The sequence below is a fragment of the Rhopalosiphum maidis genome, chromosome 2 (assembly GCF_003676215.2).
Source record: "Rhopalosiphum maidis isolate BTI-1 chromosome 2, ASM367621v3, whole genome shotgun sequence".
Taxonomy (NCBI): Eukaryota; Metazoa; Arthropoda; class Insecta; order Hemiptera; family Aphididae; genus Rhopalosiphum; species Rhopalosiphum maidis.
Window position 1 is genome coordinate 62,799,773 of NC_040878.1, and position 18,182 is coordinate 62,817,954.

General features: G+C 27.0%; 5 protein-coding genes across 6 annotated transcripts; 2 read left to right on the forward strand and 3 right to left on the reverse strand.

Annotated features, from left to right (window-relative positions):
* Positions 1–4,933: 4,933 nt before the first annotated feature.
* LOC113553599 (tRNA (guanine-N(7)-)-methyltransferase non-catalytic subunit wdr4) lies at positions 4,934–6,304 on the reverse strand. The gene has a single exon (XM_026957000.1). The coding sequence runs from the start codon at positions 6,076–6,078 to the stop codon at positions 4,990–4,992; it is 1,089 nt and encodes a 362-aa protein (XP_026812801.1). The 5' UTR covers positions 6,079–6,304; the 3' UTR covers positions 4,934–4,989.
* A 375-nt stretch (positions 6,305–6,679) lies between these two features.
* Positions 6,680–7,952, forward strand: LOC113554973 (cyclin-dependent kinase 2-interacting protein-like). 2 transcript variants are annotated; one of them, XM_026959207.1, is made up of 6 exons: positions 6,680–6,863; positions 6,934–7,012; positions 7,068–7,242; positions 7,375–7,444; positions 7,527–7,638; positions 7,716–7,952. In XM_026959207.1, exons 2-6 carry the CDS (start codon positions 6,946–6,948, stop codon positions 7,910–7,912), a joined length of 621 nt encoding a protein of 206 aa, XP_026815008.1. In that variant the 5' UTR covers positions 6,680–6,863; positions 6,934–6,945; the 3' UTR covers positions 7,913–7,952. The 2 variants fall into 2 exon arrangements, with proteins under 2 accessions (XP_026815008.1, XP_026815009.1); XM_026959208.1 differs by having other exon boundaries at positions 6,721–6,763.
* A 19-nt stretch (positions 7,953–7,971) lies between these two features.
* Positions 7,972–11,805, reverse strand: LOC113554972 (calcium uptake protein 1 homolog, mitochondrial-like). The gene is given in 12 exon segments (XM_026959205.1): positions 7,972–8,180; positions 8,247–8,336; positions 8,415–8,542; positions 8,749–8,873; positions 8,940–9,056; positions 9,114–9,274; positions 9,347–9,461; positions 9,585–9,797; positions 9,858–9,962; positions 9,964–10,000; positions 10,142–10,379; positions 11,616–11,805. Coding segments are annotated over 11 exon segments (1,482 nt in total). The 5' UTR covers positions 10,378–10,379; positions 11,616–11,805; the 3' UTR covers positions 7,972–8,025.
* Positions 11,806–11,973: 168 nt separating this feature from the next.
* Positions 11,974–17,591, forward strand: LOC113554971 (calcium-binding mitochondrial carrier protein Aralar1). The gene is made up of 16 exons (XM_026959204.1): positions 11,974–12,268; positions 12,829–12,888; positions 12,964–13,106; positions 13,846–13,961; positions 14,030–14,169; positions 14,234–14,380; positions 14,447–14,588; positions 14,677–14,773; positions 14,831–14,924; positions 14,989–15,064; positions 16,228–16,346; positions 16,422–16,592; positions 16,660–16,800; positions 16,877–17,174; positions 17,250–17,340; positions 17,426–17,591. The coding sequence occupies exons 1-16, from the start codon at positions 12,206–12,208 to the stop codon at positions 17,589–17,591; spliced, it is 2,064 nt and encodes a 687-aa protein (XP_026815005.1). The 5' UTR covers positions 11,974–12,205.
* Positions 15,034–16,211, reverse strand: LOC113554974 (trypsin-like). Its single transcript, XM_026959209.1, has 3 exons — positions 15,729–16,211; positions 15,341–15,665; positions 15,034–15,267 (listed from the first exon to the last, which is right to left on the reverse strand). The coding sequence occupies exons 1-3, from the start codon at positions 16,062–16,064 to the stop codon at positions 15,071–15,073; spliced, it is 858 nt and encodes a 285-aa protein (XP_026815010.1). The 5' UTR covers positions 16,065–16,211; the 3' UTR covers positions 15,034–15,070.
* Positions 17,592–18,182: the final 591 nt, after the last annotated feature.

Below are 18,182 nucleotides of genomic sequence, written 5' to 3' on the forward strand. Positions count from 1 at the left end.
CCATAAACGAAAACATTCAATTGCCATCATCTTTCTTAATTATATCACTCAAACGGGATGACGTTATATTTTTTAAATTTATTATATCCCAAAATCTTATAAATTAATTGTTATAAAATAATATCATTATATACAATTAATATTTATTTTGAATGTGAATGAACGTTAGTTCGTTAGTATACTAAACGGCTTGTCATATAGGTATCTAATGCAGAAAAATGCAGTTTTTTCAGAAAACCTAATAAACACTTTTTCTCTAAGCCAATCTGCAAAATTTCGACGATATTACAGTGAAACAAGTTTTTAAATCATCAAATTACAAGTTCCTTATAAAATGTAATAAATTATGATACTATAAACGAAATTAAATTTATCGTCAAAAGTTACCAATTATATTTATATATAATTAATAATCTAGCAAAGTATCAACTAGCAACAATCGCATTTATACAAACTTCATGTTTAAAAATTACCAATTAATAAAGTAATAGTTTTTATAACTCCTCTCTCTTCAATGTTTTACTTCAAATTTTATATTACCCACATAGTTGGAAAAAAATCAATTAAAATTATTATAATAAAAAAAAAAAAAACAGGAAATCAGGGCAGTTACATATACCTATTCATTCGATCTACGAGTATTAACATCGACATCTAACATTTTTGAAAGTCATTTACTCAACTGTTAAATTATTTAGACTTTACTGGAATAATTTCAAAATTTCAATTTAGATTTAACACTATTCTACAATTCGACAACTTCGTGTAACCGTGTATATATACATAAGAAGGTAACGGCTTAAAAAACACTATCACACGGCCTACGGATGACATATTTATTGATAAATCTAAAGCTTTTGACAAAATATATGGCATTATAATAAGCTCATTTCTTTCAAATAAACATTTTTCTATTAAAATAAATGATTTATTTTATATTTTTGAACCCGTAACAGCTGATGTTCTTGACTTTTTTAAGAATCCATAATTGGCTTTATTCCTACATTTTTATATAAATATTTTATTTTCTTTAAACAGTTATTGGAAAACATCAATAAGTCCCTCAACAAATGTAAGCGTTTTATTTAGTCTCTGTATGTTATGTAACATATACGTAGTAACCATACTTCACCTACGGTCAATTTCAACAATGTACCTAGGTACCATAAATCCAGGCAATGCTGCTTTGGAAGTCAACCATCAAGTATTTTGGCGTAACGTTGGACAAAGGATTGACTTGGTAGCTGCACTGATCGTATGAAACGCAACAGTCTTATCAGTTATCATCAATGCCTAGCGATACTGTTCCTTATAATTAGAAGGGATAAGGGAATCTATACTACGGAAAAAAATGTAGTATGTACTTTAATTATTTATAGGTTACAGCGCCCGCTGCTTACATAGGTCTGTACTATTTATGGCAAATGTACATAAATATTAAACGTACAAACCTTTTTTATAAAATATTTCAAAATAAACTTAATAATAATAACAAATGCTCTATGGTTTGTAATAAACCTAAATATCCACTATCCATATGGATTTTGAAATTTCAAAACTCTGAGATCCCATCAAAATGTGGCTTAAAAGTTTCTTCAAGTACATTCATAAGTCAACAAGTTTAATGCACTACCTACCATTTTGTTAACCATTCCAACGCCGTTAAGACGAGGGCGTTCTAACTTAAATTACGTTTAATGAATACCATTAAGCTACTAATCACTAAGTTACTACTCCATTTAACACTTTGCTATTATAATATTAATTTATACATTTTATTTATCACAGTTAGTAAGACGAAACATCAAACATGTATAAATTTATCGTTCATAGATATAAATAGCGCAAGTTAGGAACGTTTTATTACATAAAATAAAAATATTGGATTATCGTGATATTTATACTAATTAGTATTTATTTACTATTTATACAAGACAGCACGTATCATAAAATATCGAAGGGATAATGAAACTAGGCAAGCAATATAAATAAATAGATAAAATTATTAAAATTGCATAAATTGTCTAAAATTCTATATTTAAATATGATAGAGGTATTAATTAAATTAATGAAACGATTCTAGTTTAGCGACCTGTCAATTTTTTTTTTTTTTAATGTGTGGTTTTTAACGCTAATAAATTGGTGAAATCAAAACTTACTAACATACTTACTTTTGAAGTTTTTGCGCGTAAACATTGACAAACACCATTTTCAAAATTCATAATAAATCCTTTCTTAAATTAGCTGAAAATCAGTTTTTTAAATATATTTTTTTTTAACGTACAGTTTTAAATGAAAAAGTTTTTAGTGAAGTCAGAATTGTGCTATCTGGCTTAGAGAGTTACAGGTTAGAGAGATACAAGTTGTACGTGCAATTCGTGTGTTGCGGCACTCGTCGCTATGCTCGGCGCTGTCGATCCGTTCCGCAAATCGAAAATATCCCTCGACTTGCTACACATAACCACCTCAAGTAGCCAAGTAGGTAACAGGTTCAATAAAAATGTAAAAATGTGAAAATCAAAATTCAAAATTCGACCAGGTAACTCACAAACTAACTGCCACGCACGCTCACTGTTTAAACTAAATTGAGGACTTAATCTTCTATACTTACCGATTTTATAATTAAAATTAATATTATGGGTCATTATTAATGATGCTTGTTTTGGTAACTACCGATATACATATATATTATATTGGCTTTATAAATAAAATTGTAACTACCTGTTTACCTGTATTACATTTTATCATAAATTAGGCAACTTTTAATACCCGTAACTCTTAAACTAAGCCAGATAGCACAATTCAGACTTCACTAAACATTTTTTTTATCTAAAACTACATTTAAAAAAAAATATATATATAAAAAACTGATTTTTAGCTAATTTAAGAAAAAATTTACTATGAATTTTAAAAATGGTGTTTTTCAATGTTTACGTGCAAAAACTTCAAAGGTAAGTTTTAATTTCACCAATTTATTAACGTTAAAAACCACACATTTAAAAAAAAAATAAATTCTAAAAAAATCAATAAGTTGCTAAACTAGAATTATGCCAATGTCATTCCAATTTATAAATTATTTAAATAATATAAAATTAATAGTCTATAGAATAATGGAATAATGCCGGGTTGCATGAACGTTCAAAAGCGTTATTGAATCATTAAACCATTGGTTACCAGTTTATTTAACTAATAGCTTATTTTGTTAAATTTGAGTCAGTCAATAAACTTGTTTTTTTCATTTTTTCAATATTTTTTCACTGTTATTGTACTTTTACCAATTCAAATTAAAAAAATTTCAAATAGGATGAAAATTTACAACAAATTTTCTTGTAATACACTCTCACTACAGAATAAATTTGATTTAAACTAGGGTATTGTGTCCTTTAATATAAACCTTGTATCATCATGTTTAAAACTAATAAAAATATTAATGGTTCTATAAAACCGTTCGTTACATCAATTTAAAGAATGGTTTTATGCACCCGACATAAATATATTAAGATGTGCAATAGAAATACAATTTTTAAAAAATAAAGTATGAATATAGTACATAAGTAGGTATGTAGTAAAATAAGAGATAACATTGATAGCTCACAATTTACAAGCTAAACTTAGTTTTAATACCAAGGATTTTTAAGTTTTCCTATCAAAGACCAGTGAAAAAAAATAAAAAAAATTGAGTTTTGAAGTTTAACATTTTAAATATTTCCTGATTTTCTGTATATAACTATTAACTACAGTTTATCAGTACCTTAATTTTACATATTAGTTATTTGTTAATCATAACAGTAAATAAGATAAATAACAATTAATCATGTACCAATAAAACAATAATGTAGCACACTACAGTTTCTAAATTAGACTATAAAGTGATAAAAAAAACAGTTGCATTTAAAAGGATTTTTTTTTGTTTTGATAAATATAAAAAAATTGTTGTTAATATAACAGTTCAAATGTCAATCAAGTATTAAAGAAAAAAGTAACATGCTGCAGTAATATATTAAGAAAAAATACAGCATTGAAAGTCAAGTAAGTAAATTATTTACAAATTATGGTAAATAAGACTGTACCTACAAGAAGGTAAGAGGGGTTTAAACTAAAAATATAACCGAGTATAATCTCTATCACTAGACAAAAATTATAATATTGTTGTGTAAAGTATACTTTAGGACAAGAAATGGTTTCCAAATTAATCCTTTTAAGCATTTTAAATTATAATATTTTAATTCTTGACTAATTTTATTGTTTTATAAATAATAAATATATTTTCAAGTTTTAAACTTAGTATAATATATTGAGATTTGTCAATTAATTTTATAAATGATTTATTTAAGACTTTTTTCATTATACAAGTGGGGAGTCGAATAAAAAAAAGGACTTAATGTTTTAACGTTTTTACTAAAAAAATTTAAATGTTGAATACATAATCAAGGAGCATAAATAAGTTGTAAAAATAAATAAATAAAATCTTTTTACCAATTTATTGTATTATTTTTAATGCATTTTATGGTATGTTTACTAATATTAATACAGGAAGGTACAAAATATATATTTATTATTATTATTGGTTTTCAACTGATAATTCTCCTTAAATGTACATAGTGTAAGTAATGGTACGACATTGCACATAACAACAAACCGTATGTTTGTAACAGAATAAATAAAGAGTTTTCAGTAGTCAGCAGCAAAACATATAAAAATCATAAATAATAAATCATGTTTTCTAGAACACTGAAGTCTAACAGTTTAATTGATGTGTATGGTGTAAAATCATAATATCTCATTAGTAAGTAACATTTTATTCTAAAAATAAAATTGTATATTAAAAATATTAATGTTACACTTATGGTTTACCTATACAATTTAAAAACTACATTAAATATTCAAAACATAAATTATCAGTAACATATTAATTTAATTACTTAACTAGAATAAATATAAAAACTATTAACAGTCTTACAGTATAAAAAAAAACATATCATTTAAATATTATAAATTAACTTCAGTTCTAAGTTTTTTTGTTTGGTGTAATACTGGAGTATTACTTTTTTGTTTATATTGTTCAGTTCTCTTTTGTCTATCAATCATTTTATTATAAAGAAAATTCATCAAATCAGTTTTTTCCAAGCATACAAAGGATTTAATTAAATTACTTAATGTTTCAAATATATGTGTCATATCAGCATCCTCGATTTTTAAAATAATTTCATTACTAGCATCAATAGTGTACTTATAAACAGAGTTAACTGTTAAAATCCACAGTTGATTACCATATGCTGCTAAATCCAAAACATTGCTTTCAAATTGAATAGTTTTAATATTTTTAATATTCCATTTGTTATCATTTTTTTCTGTTTTAATTATATGTACATCTTTAGAATTATATAATTGAATAGCGGCTAAGTCTTTAATTTCAATAACGCTTTGAATTGGAGTATGAAGAGTTAGTTTATCAAGAAGATTGCCTTTATTGAAGTCCCACAAACGCAGAGTACTGTCACCAGAGCCAGATAAAATAAAATTGTTCAATAAACAAATTCCACTAACATATGCTTCATGTCCCATCATGTAATAGACAATGTTTTTACCATTTGGATAATGTGAAACTCGTACTTTTTCATCATTGTCACATGTAACTATATACTTTTCATTATCACTAATACAAATATCAAGGATCATAGACGAATGACCCAGGATACGGACAGGGAGTTCTTCAAATGCATAAACATCACCTTTTTTATCACCGACAATAATAACATTAGTTTTTGGAGTAAAAATGATGTTTGTTGCATGTTTTGCTAGTGTTTTGTTTTCAACTAATGTCCAGTTTTCGGTGTTCCAGATGCTTAGAAGTTTACCTTTGTTCGGGTTGTAAGCAAATAGTGTGCCATCAGCTGAAAATGCCGCACATGCTTTTTGCAAGTCGTGGTTGTTGATTGGAATGTTTTTATACGCTTCACCCAAACTTTCGGTGAGATTTTTAACATTTCCACTGTCTAGCGAATACACAAAACATTTATCAACATCTATTGAAGACACTACAACAGTTGTTTCACTAACAGCCATGCAAAACGTCATTTTGATATTTTATGAGTTATGTCAAATATTTCAATACGCACGATTAAGTGTTATTCAATCACTATAAAGTATAAATACACAGGTTACAATTCTTACCTTGAAAATATATCAAGTAGGTAAACTTATTTTTAATAATTACTCAGAACTAAATGACAAATACTACAGTAGTTAAGTATAAACTATAAACAGTATATTATATAAACACTAAAGGTATAAACTATAGAGTATTAAAGTTTAAACGTTTAAAGTATTTGATAGAAATTAAATACATAACCAAGAATAAAATAATTTTTTTAATCGTTTATTAAATATCGATATTCAATATGTAATAATTCGTGTTGTCATGTTGCTTGATAAAAATTAAAAATGCACTTTTAATAACTTCAAGACGGATAATAAATATTAATATCACAGAATAAATGAATTATTTTCATTTATTTTGAGTTAATATCAAAACAATTATCTATTGTTATTGAAAAAAATTAATTGCTTTGGTTTTCAAGATATATTTATACTATCGATAATATGTCTATGGAAATAGTTGATTTTTAATCTTTAATCGTGTTATCTGCGCACACGTGCGCTAGTTTGTATCACGTCTATAGATAAGACCTTAAACAAGATAAACAGATTTTGACTATAACATTATATTTCATTATATTATTGTCATAAACTCAATACTTATGTGAGTATCATGATGTATCATACAAAACTATAATTATTGAAGTCGTTAATTTTCGTGCAAAAGTACCATTAAAAAGTAAATGACCATTGACCAATAGCTGGTAGGAATCAGGCTACTTACAAACTGAATGGGGTTAATTCCTTAGTTTAAAAAACTTAATTTGAATATAGGCTCATCATAACATGTCAGATTCGCCAAGGCTCAAAGGATTAAATACTTCAAATGCCGGAAAGTCCTCGCCGGCTCGAGGTAATACAGTGTAACTTGCTCTGTTCTTTCTATTATGTCTGAGAATGTGTTACAGAAGTGGATGTTTATGCTGGTCTGCCTGCTCAAGGACACAGCGGTAATCTTACTGGCAACCGCCGTATATTGAAAGATACCGCTGCAGATATTTTTAATCGTATGCAGCAATGGAAAGTTCATCAAGACAGAGGGTGTGTTGTGATATCGAATATATTTAATTTGAGAATGGAAATGTAAGCATATTTTTATATAGAGTATTATGTAATTTATTACAATTTTGGAACTAACAAAAAATGTATAAAGTACAAACTATAATTTTGGGTTTTATGTTCAGTATACTTCTATTTTATTTACAAATTCCATAGGTTAGGCATACAATTTCCAGATCAGCTTGGTAGTTTAGTGAAAGAACTAAAAAATTTATGTGAGCTAATGGTAAATAAAAAATAAAATCTACAAAAAAATAAAATCAAACCAAAATTTTAATGTTCAACGTTTTCTACTTATGTATTTGCAGTTTGACATTGTTGAAGGGCTCAAAATTAAACTTAAGAATCTTACAGCCATATCAGCTTTAGAAAAAGGCAATTCGACTCCTCTTTTCATATCATGGACAACAGAACATTTTTGTATGGTTAAAGAAAGAACAAAATATTTATTATAGATACCTAATTTACATTAATAAATTATTAAATTTTTTTTACAGGCAAAGTAACTGAAAAAATATTAAGAGCTTATCAAAAAGAACAAAAACTTCATCAAAGTCTTCTATTGAGAATAGCAGATAGCATGGATCCTGATATTCTGTTATTTTATCTTTCTTGTTGGACATATCAGCCATATTTAGATCATTCCATTGAAAAAGAATTACATTGTATGATTAAAGAGACTAGACATATATAAGTTAATTTAACAATAAATTAAGCTAAAATGGTAAAATGGTTAAGAATTATAAAAATGTATACATTTATATTAATAAAACTATATTCTAACTTAATTAATAATAACAAAGGATTTTACAAGTCAAAAACACTAGGAGTACTCTCTTGAGCACATTTGCCAACAGATTGAATGAACTTCACAAAACCGGTATCTTTTGGTTTCTCCAGACCTCTCAATAAACGGTTTTTCATAACAGCAACAAATTCTCGATTGCTTAATTGTCCATCAACTAGAAATTAAAAAAAAAAAGTTATTAACATAAGTAGTTTTTAAGAATACCATCAATGTAACTCACGGTTTTCATCAAATATTGTGAAAATTACATTGATCAAATGGTCATTTAAGTCAACGTGAGCTACAGTTTTTGCTACATGTTTTAAAGTGGCTAAAAAAAAAAAAAGTAATAAATAATTTATAATTCTACAATAATTATTAATCATTTATTATAAAAAGTGAAATAAACCTTGATCAATTGATGCTCCTGCAATATGATAAAATGTAAGAGCTGTATCTACATCATTAATATTATTCAAAAAATGAAAAAAATGTAAGTAATCTTCTTCACTAATGCCTTGAGTGTTTTCTTTAAATCTGAAATTAATACAATTTAAATATAAAAACTATAATATTTAATATGCTTCATAAATTTTTTTTTTTAAACAATATATCTATTATTTAATCATTTTAATGATAGTTTATTTATTTTTAATGAATAAATAACTATTTTCTGATATGGTAAAAAATAATTACTTCAAATAGCTTATGAGTATTTACTTTAAAAAATACTAAACACTTACACTTTTTTCACTCGTTTAATTATGCGTGCTTTCTTTTTTGGTGCATATCCTGCATAGGCTAAAAGTAGATCAGTAAATTCAACTTCTGTTATGGTACCGTCTTCACTAGGGCCTTTTCGTTGAAACTAAATTTAATTGTTCAATATAAAGCCTGTTAATTTCATAATATAATGTTTAAAATTATAAATTACCTCTAAACCTAAAATTTCTGTCTGTAGTTGTTGTTGAAAATCGAGGAATTTCTCTATAGTTAGTTTTTCATCAAGATTTTCACCAAAAAAATATGTTGTTAATGCTGAATTGACTCCCTAAATTTATGTTCAAATAAAATATGTGAAAAAATAATAATTTTATAAGCTATATACCTTAAATGTATTTCCAGTATTAGCATGATCTCTATGACGACTTCCAATACTCGTCTGATGTCGGATTAAGGTAGCAACCTTTTCAAATTCTTCACAGTCTACATCACCATCACCATTTAAATCAAACATTCTAAATGCAATTTCAAAATGTCTTTTTGATGCTAAAATTAAATTTTAAATAATAGTTACAATAAATTAATAAAATGTATACATTCAATAGTTGTACTACGTACTTGACAATACAGTTAGTAAAAATATGTAGTCCGAAAAAGTTATTAAACCAGAACTTCCAAGTTTATAAAATATACTATCTTCATTTAATGCCAATTCTAATTTCATGTGTGTATTCTAGAAATTCAAATATATATTATTCTTATATACCTCAATATGTATTATTGTTAATGATTAAAGGTCATTAAAATATTTAATTTTCTATACTACAAATTAAAGTATAACTATAAAATATTGTACTTTTGGGTCATATTTTTTATATTGATCAAGACCAAGTCCATCCGGCTGTTTAATGCCTGGTGTCATAGACCGGAGGAAGTCATCTGGTGTCATAAATACTTCATGCGTTTCTTGTCCATTAGAATGCATATGTGTTACTTGTAAGGTAGCAAAATATCTAAAAACCTTGTCTGGCGTTGAAAAATGACGTATCCTGTTCTCATATTCTATTATCTGAAATAAAATAAAATGTTTATTGTTATTAATTGACTATATCGTTGAAACCCACTATACCTTTCGGTCACGAAATCCAACTTTTTGCTTAGGTTTTTTTTTTTTTTTGTCAACAGTTTCTTCTAGAATTTCTTGTACTGGATTTTCAGTAGTATCGACATTGCTAGTCAGCATCCACAGGAGGAAATACTACCTCAGCAACTCTAAAAATAAATATTTGACCAACCATGTAGATAAGGATATATATATTAGAATGTGGACAGCTTATTTTTATAATGAATATTGCAAATTTTTATATTAAAATAATTCAAACACTATGAATGAGCAATTATAAATTTACTTACTTCTCCCAATTGATAAAATTATAAATTATAAAGCTTATGAACACAAAAATGTAAAATTGTTTTAAAGGATGTTCTGGAGCATCTCTCTTATGACCAAAATTCTTATAAGTACGACGATGATCAAATTTTTCAATCGGAAATACAGTCAATGTGTTAAATTTTCCATGGTTTTTTAATAAGATTTGTCTTGAATGTAACCCGTAACCCAAAATTGGACGTATTTTTGTAAGCCACATATCTGAAATGAAGTATATTTTATTAAGTAAATTTTTTAGCTTATTTAAAATAGATATTTTTAGTAATAAAACCTTTGATTTAATATAGGATAAACATTAGATTAGTATTTTATTTTAAAATCTCTTGTATATCCTATTTAAGTGATTTAAAAATATAAACTATGAATTTATAAACTGTATTTATAAGTAGGGCTCAGATTTAAACGCCTTAGAAGTATTAATAACCTAAAAACACACACATTTCCTTTTTTAAATTCCAATTAATTATATAATCAAAATCAATGCTCATGCCACTGTCTATATCTATAATTTAGTTTTGTTTTTTTTATTTATTAATATTTAGTAATAATTAAAATATATTATTGTAAAGGAATTTTAAATTTTAATAACTTTTCTTCTAATTCATAAATTTTTTTAAATTTCATCATGAAAATAATATTGAAATTGCATATTGTTTTCTGAAAAAAAATTGTTTAAATTAATGTTTGATAAGATAATGGAATTTTCTGAATACTATGATCATAGAATAGATTAAAATTAATCTATTATGTGCTATGGTCATGAACGTGCTGATGGTCAACTGAAATATCTAGGTTCAAGTGTTGAGATAATATATTAATGAGGCTATAAGCAACTTAATGAATTACTTTCATAATATTGCACACTTCAGATATTATTAATTATTGAATACTGTGTAACATCATAATAATATTTGAAGAATGAAATAGGTAAATAAATAATAAGTTATTATTCCAAAATTATTTTCTTTATTGAAGGTGATTAAAATATACACAATACATTATTTAATAAGTTTAATAATGTTGATAAGATTTCTGATATAGTATGCTAGACGATACAAATATTTTTAAATAGAATTCAAGAACTAAAGGTTATCATTCAATTTTTTTTTCTAATATATTAATATGAGCCTTCTATTTAAAATCTTATGTTGGACAAAGTAAATTTATTAGCCAATGTGTTAAATATCAATTAAAACTAATAAACAGGTATATATAGGGAAAGAATGTCGTCATTTGTTCAGATGATGTAATGAAAGCACACTGTACCATGAAGACTAAAGATTATACTATCGATGAATATACAGAATATTTTAGTTTTAACAAGAAGATTCTTAGATAAAAAATCGAACTATGAGATTGTCGCTCAATAAAGATTATCATAAAAAATGTAGGTGTCTTGTAGTAGTGTGGTCATCACGTAGTGCTCTTCCATATTACCTGATTATATTCTAATAATGCGTCTTAAGCTAAACCGATTGGATGAATCACACGGTCCATTTGATTTTGTGTTCTTCAATATAATTCGATCGAGTGGCAATTAATTAACAAATAATAATGACAATTGACTGGGGTAATCGGAGGACAATTTATTAATTGCAATTTACGAACCGCGCCGAATGCAGAATGCAGATATAGAATTACACTGATAAAACACGGCTGATGTAAGGCAATGCAACTGATAGCGTTTGTGACCTTTTTCAGATTGTTTTCTCTTTTTCTCGTGTGCGATTATCGATTTTTAAAAATCGCCGCCGAAGAAGCAGCAGGGCGAAGGCTTGGCCAGAGCCGCACTTCTTTGCGCATGTTCGCTATAATCAACACCCGTACTCTTATCTTGTTCGGCTTCGGCGTTTTGGCATAGTATCGGGCGCAACGGGTTGATGGTCGTAGCTGTTTATTCGTGTGTCGTGCGCGCGGAAAATATAACACACACACAAACGGAAGAAGAAAATTGATTTTTTCATCGCCGGCCTTGTACTTAACGAACACACTGCTCACAGCCACATTAATAATACCCTACATGATACATGTTTACCGGAATGCGTAATTCAACATGGGGCTTTCGTCCGAAAATAGCTCACTGCCAAGAGGTAAGTAAATACCTACACACCCAATTCTATAATATAATTTATGTAGTTCAGCAGAAGTGAAAGCTCTTGTTCTCTGCACATCGAAAAAGATTTTCATCCCGATTATTAACCGTTTAATGACAAAGAGTTATAAATCATGGTAGGTACTGTAACTGTTCATGCTTTTGCCTCAAATATCTATCATCTGTGTTTGGTTATACCCACCAAAATTTGGCTTAAGCTTTCAGGTATCTGTCATAATCAGTAGAATTCTATTTGAGTTGAATTTAAAGACTTAATTTTGATCACCAGTCAAAAGAAATGTAAGATTAACGTATCTGTTTGTCTGCCACATTTATTCTTACACAGCAGTATTACTGATTTTGACATTTTTAAAATTTGTATATATTTTTGAAATTTAATCGACAAGTTATTAGGTCAATAAATTTTCAATGGTAAGAATGCCATAAAAATAAATAATAGGGGTGTGTCCAAATATTCTGATAATTATTGCTGTGGTATGTGGTGTTGGTAAATTATAATAATTTTGTTGTAATTTGATGTAATTTTTTTTTTTACAGTCACACAATGGTTATCTAAAGCGAGCAACTACAGAACAACTGTTGGAAGTGTTCAACAAAGTAATTTTTTCAAGAATCAATTTTCTTATTAAATAAAATATTATATTATACCTAAGGATCTATTTTATTTATTAGTATGCCACTGTTGAGAAGCAAGGCGAGAAATATATCAATTCTGTAGACTTCTTAAAAAATTACATTGGCATATTAAATGAACCGTCCAGCGACTTGGATTCTTTGCGACTGTTGAGTGGAATTGTTGATACTAACAAAGATGGGTTAGTATATAAAGGACATTTTTTACAAAAAATAAAAAAATACTACTATATTTTTTTGGTTGTTATTATTCACTTAATTTTTGATAATCATATTGATATTGTAGAATATTGCACATTTAAAAAAGGGCAAATGTTAAATATACAAAATGTGTATTTTTTTCCTAACACTGTATTGTTAACTTAAACAGATATTACTATATTAGTTACTATTATTTGATAATAATATATTGATATTATTATTATGCTCAAGATGCATTATTATACTTACTGATGTATTAATGCATATTAAAATATTTGTTATAAAAAATATATCCATTTAAAATTAAATTATAGACTAATCAAATATTAAATTAAATTAAAAATATTCTATATTATTCAATTTTATAAACTAAAATATGGCTTTTATATTATATTAGCTACTTTATTATAGCTACTATATATAATATTCTATACTGTTAGTACATGCGTGCTGATTTTGTGCATCCCCCATGAAACCTTACCATAGTAGAACCGTTGTTCATCAGGAGGGATGTGTAAAAGAACTGATTTTTGTTTGTTCTCTTACTGGTAAAAATGTTGGTATTTTGTGGTTATAAATTACAATGAATAGGTAATAAAATAATTAATTCAGTTTTTATGTTTACAATTTTAATGACTAATAAAATTAAAATCTTAAAATAAATAAATAAATAAAATTTGTTAAAAACATTATATTGTAAAAAATTACAATTTTTTCCAGACTCATTTCCTTTGCGGAATTTCAAGCATTTGAAAGTCTATTGTCTGAACCAGATGCTTTATATAAAGTTGCATTTCACTTATTTGACATAAATGGCAACGGAGAGATTTCCTACGGTACTAAAATATTAGTAAAAAAATGTTATATGATTACTGTTAAATATCATATTTATTTTCATTTCCAGATGAATTTGTGTTAGTTATTAAAAAAACTGAACTGTACTTGAAGATACCTTTCAATTTGGATAGTCAATTTATGAAATTGTATTTTGGAGAGAAAAAAAATCGGCTTATTAACTATTCAGAATTCGCTCAGTTTTTGCATGTATAAATATTTTACAAGTTTTATAAAGTAAATAGTAAAAACTAAATTTTAATTTTTGCTTTAGGATTTTCATGAAGAATGTGGAACTGAAATTTTTCGTATTTTTGATAAATCTGGTTCTGGTTTCATATCTGCCAATGATTTTCAAGAAATAATGCTTTTGTCCAAAAGCCATTTATTAACTAGTGGTGTTCGAGATAACTTATTACCAGTAAATTAATTTAAAATCTATAATTTGATTTTAAATTTGAATTAATATTTTTTATTTAATTTATAGGCTGCAGGAGGAGGTCAAGGAGTACATCGTGTTAGTTTTCCATATTTTATGGCTTTCATATCACTTTTAAATAACATGGAACTTGTCAAACGTATTTATTTAAATGCCAGTAATGAAAATCGGAATCGGGAAGTTACTAAAGGTGTTTATCTTAGATTTTATGTGATTCATAATATTTATTAAAATAACTATTGTTTCTTATATTTTACTGTAATATGTTTGTTGTTCAGATGAATTTTTGTATTCTACTCAAGTTATGTCTCAAATTACTCCATTAGAAGTTGATATATTATTTACCTTGTGTCATCTATTACATCAAAGAGCTGGGTAATTTAATTGTACCACAAAATTTAAGTATATTTTATAATCCTATATTTTTTTTAGCAAGATTATTTATAACGACTTACAATCAATAACGCCAGAACAGTACTATAAAGAAATACATAATCGTAGAATAGCTGAAATCCATGCAGTATCTGTAAGTATAGTTAAAGAATTATTATTTCTAACAGTTATTTAAATTACTCTTACCATTATTTCAGAGTCCATCTGATAGAGGAGTTTTTATTCAAGTATTGGAGAGCTTGTACAGATTCACTTTGGGCTCAATATCTGGAGGTAATGTTATTTTGCATTATTCCAGTAACATGATGATGGCATATTTGGTACTGTAGAAATATATTGATGTATCCAATTTAGGTATGGACATACAAACATATATGTATGAGTGATACCATGTGCCCCACAACGCTCTAAATCTTTCCGTTCATAATCATTTTTTATTTCTTTGTATACTTGATGAGCTATTCCATATAATTCACCTAAAATTAACTAGTTAACTAGGTACTGTAAAGTATTCTAATTATGTAATTCATTTTGGGATGAATAGTTTACCTTGACATATAAGTGGACCACCAGAATCACCGTCACACAATCCTTTTCCATTATCTTGTTGTAAGCAAATGATCTTTCTCCTCTCCCAATCTTGAAGACCGGGACATGCTTTGGCAGACATTGAAGAAAATACTTTAAGTTTATGTAAGACTGTATTATGCCGGCCAGGTGGCTTATCAACTTCTCCCCAACCTACAGCTGTACATGCTATGTAATCATTTATTGGAAGTCCCCTATCTGATACATGAATGATATTAACAGCGATAGTCATAAGAAATGGTTTGACACGAATGACAGCTAAGTCATCATTAGCAATTCTTTTTACCTTAATAATATGTCAAAATAATTTTATTATTGTTTTACATTTTTTATGAATAATTTTACTAACTCTGTAATTTGGGTGTATGTGAACTTCTACTCCTTGTCTGACTTGTGAATTATTTGTTTGTTCAACATAATTTACTATGCCTGCTATTACTTTAATATCGCTAGGTCTTATACCTAATATATAGTTAATTGAAAAACAGTGAGCTGCTGTCAAAACCCATTCTTCTGATACAATTGCTCCTGAACATGACATAGTCTTATGGTATATAACTGTCATAAATGGGAATTCAAAACTTTTTGCTGCTTCTCCTCCGGCCAAACAAACTGGTTGATTACGATAACATACTACAGACACTATTAATAATATGTGACTAACAAATAAATGTTTAAGATTCATCTTTTTAAGTAAAAATTGAATGATATAATAAATATTTTAAAGTGTAAAGTTTGATATATGTATTATTATTATTATTATTATTTATCTATTATTTAATAATTGACAATAAAACCATAACAACAATGGTAATAAAAACTAAATAAGTGTACACTTTTTATTTTAGCTATTGGTGCTACAGCAGTGTATCCAATTGATTTGGTTAAAACTAGGATGCAAAATCAAAGAGCTGGTTCATTTATTGGTGAACTCATGTATAGAAACAGTTTTGACTGTTTTAAAAAAGTCAGAAATATTTTAAATTAATGTTATTTACAATTATAAGTTACCTGTATTAATAAAAATATTATACATTTTTAGGTAATAAGACATGAAGGAATATTTGGACTTTATCGAGGTCTATTGCCTCAGCTGATAGGTGTTGCTCCTGAAAAAGCGGCAAAGCTCACAGTTAATGATTTAGTGCGGGATAAGTTACGTTCAGAAAATGGAGATTTGGCTGTATCTGCAGAAATAATTGCTGGTGCTTGTGTTAGTAAATTTTGAATTCCATCAATTTATATCATATACTATATTTTGGTATCAATATTACTTTCAGGCAGGATTTTCACAAGTTATATTTACCAACCCTTTGGAAATAGTAAAAATTCGTTTACAAGTTGCTGGTGAAATAGCATCTACACAAAAATTGAGTGCTATTACTGTTATTAAAGAATTAGGTTTCTTCGGTTTGTATAAGGTAATCAATTTTTTAATAATTATTATAGTGTGATATTGATAAATATTTATTATAATGCATTATACTATTTTTTTAGGGAGCTAAAGCTTGTTTCCTACGAGACATACCTTTCAGTGCTATTTACTTTCCAGCATACAATCATGTAAAACAGGCTTTTGCTGATGAAAAAGGTTATAATCATCCATTATCACTGTTAGCTGCTGGTTGTATTGCTGGTGTTCCAGCTGCATCATTAGTGACACCAGCAGATGTTATAAAAACTCGACTGCAGGTTGTAGCACGGAAGGGCCAAACTACTTATAATGGATTGGTCGATTGTGCAATGAAAATTTATAATGAAGAAGGACCAAGAGCATTTTGGAAAGGAACAGGCGGTAATTTTAATATATACCAAGTTAAAATAACCATTAAAACTTTTATTTAAATCAAATTGTATTTATTTTGTTTAGCTCGTGTATTCCGCTCTTCGCCACAATTTGGAGTGACACTTTTGTCTTATGAAATTCTACAAAGATTGTTTTATGTAGATTTTGGAGGCTCGTAAGTAGTAAAAAATATACAAATTAAATTATTATGTATATATTAAATATATATTTAATTATTATTATTTGAAAAAAAATTTTAGCCGTCCATCTGGTTCAGAAAAATTAGTTTCAGTACATGGTGCTGGTGATGGAATCACTCCTTCAAATCCAGATCATATTGGAGGTTATCACGCAGTTCTTCCGATATTAGAAGGAATAGAGTCTAAATTTGGTCTTGTATTTCCGAAAACTAAATCAGATAAATAATCATATCATACAGCCTGTTCACTTACATTCTGAACATTTAATAATAATTGTTATTTGTGATATTAATATTTTTATCTCCATACAATTTATTGTATTTTAATTTATCAACTCAATAATTATATATTTATACATGAAACCACATATACACACAAACACAAATCATGTAAATTATTCCTGTTTCCTTTTTATAATATCCTATTTTATTTTTTATGTCGTGTATGGATTAATATGATAATGCTCTTATTTATTGTACACCAATAAAATTATTTTTTTAAACCAATTAAAATTTCAATGTATTAATTCTAGAATTTATAAAAAAGAGAAGAGAATACCTAATTAAATATTTAAATATAACATTATATATTTTAGTTTTTAGACTTTGTACATTTAATCTTTGTGTATCTGCAATATTCTATTTTCATTATAATTGAATTATTTAACGTTTACCCAGTGGCAGATTTAAATAAGAGGGGGTCCATGGGGTCTGGACACCCTTTCCCCCAGACGCTTATGTTATGATGTTATACAATTTAAAATATAATTTTTACATATTTTTTTAGGGCTCCCCCCAAAAAAAGAATGTTGAAAATC

What these genes read in the sequence shown, in the direction of transcription:
- LOC113554973 (XM_026959207.1), top strand. Translation starts at nt 6,946, where the DNA reads ATGTCAGATTCGCCAAGGCTCAAAGGATTAAATACTTCAAATGCCGGA. An exon ending in TTTAATTTGAGAATGGAAAT is followed by an intron (nt 7,243 to 7,374) that starts GTAAGCATATTT and finishes CAAATTCCATAG; the next exon opens with GTTAGGCATACAATTTCCAG. An exon ending in AAAATTTATGTGAGCTAATG is followed by an intron (nt 7,445 to 7,526) that starts GTAAATAAAAAA and finishes ATGTATTTGCAG; the next exon opens with TTTGACATTGTTGAAGGGCT.
- LOC113554974 (XM_026959209.1), bottom strand. Translation starts at nt 16,064, where the DNA reads ATGAATCTTAAACATTTATTTGTTAGTCACATATTATTAATAGTGTCT. An exon ending in ACATACACCCAAATTACAGA is followed by an intron (nt 15,666 to 15,728) that starts GTTAGTAAAATT and finishes CATATTATTAAG; the next exon opens with GTAAAAAGAATTGCTAATGA. An exon ending in TGGTCCACTTATATGTCAAG is followed by an intron (nt 15,268 to 15,340) that starts GTAAACTATTCA and finishes AGTTAATTTTAG; the next exon opens with GTGAATTATATGGAATAGCT.
- LOC113553599 (XM_026957000.1), bottom strand. Translation starts at nt 6,078, where the DNA reads ATGACGTTTTGCATGGCTGTTAGTGAAACAACTGTTGTAGTGTCTTCA.
- LOC113554971 (XM_026959204.1), top strand. Translation starts at nt 12,206, where the DNA reads ATGTTTACCGGAATGCGTAATTCAACATGGGGCTTTCGTCCGAAAATA. An exon ending in AAATAGCTCACTGCCAAGAG is followed by an intron (nt 12,269 to 12,828) that starts GTAAGTAAATAC and finishes TTTTTTTTACAG; the next exon opens with TCACACAATGGTTATCTAAA. An exon ending in CTATTACATCAAAGAGCTGG is followed by an intron (nt 14,774 to 14,830) that starts GTAATTTAATTG and finishes TATTTTTTTTAG; the next exon opens with CAAGATTATTTATAACGACT.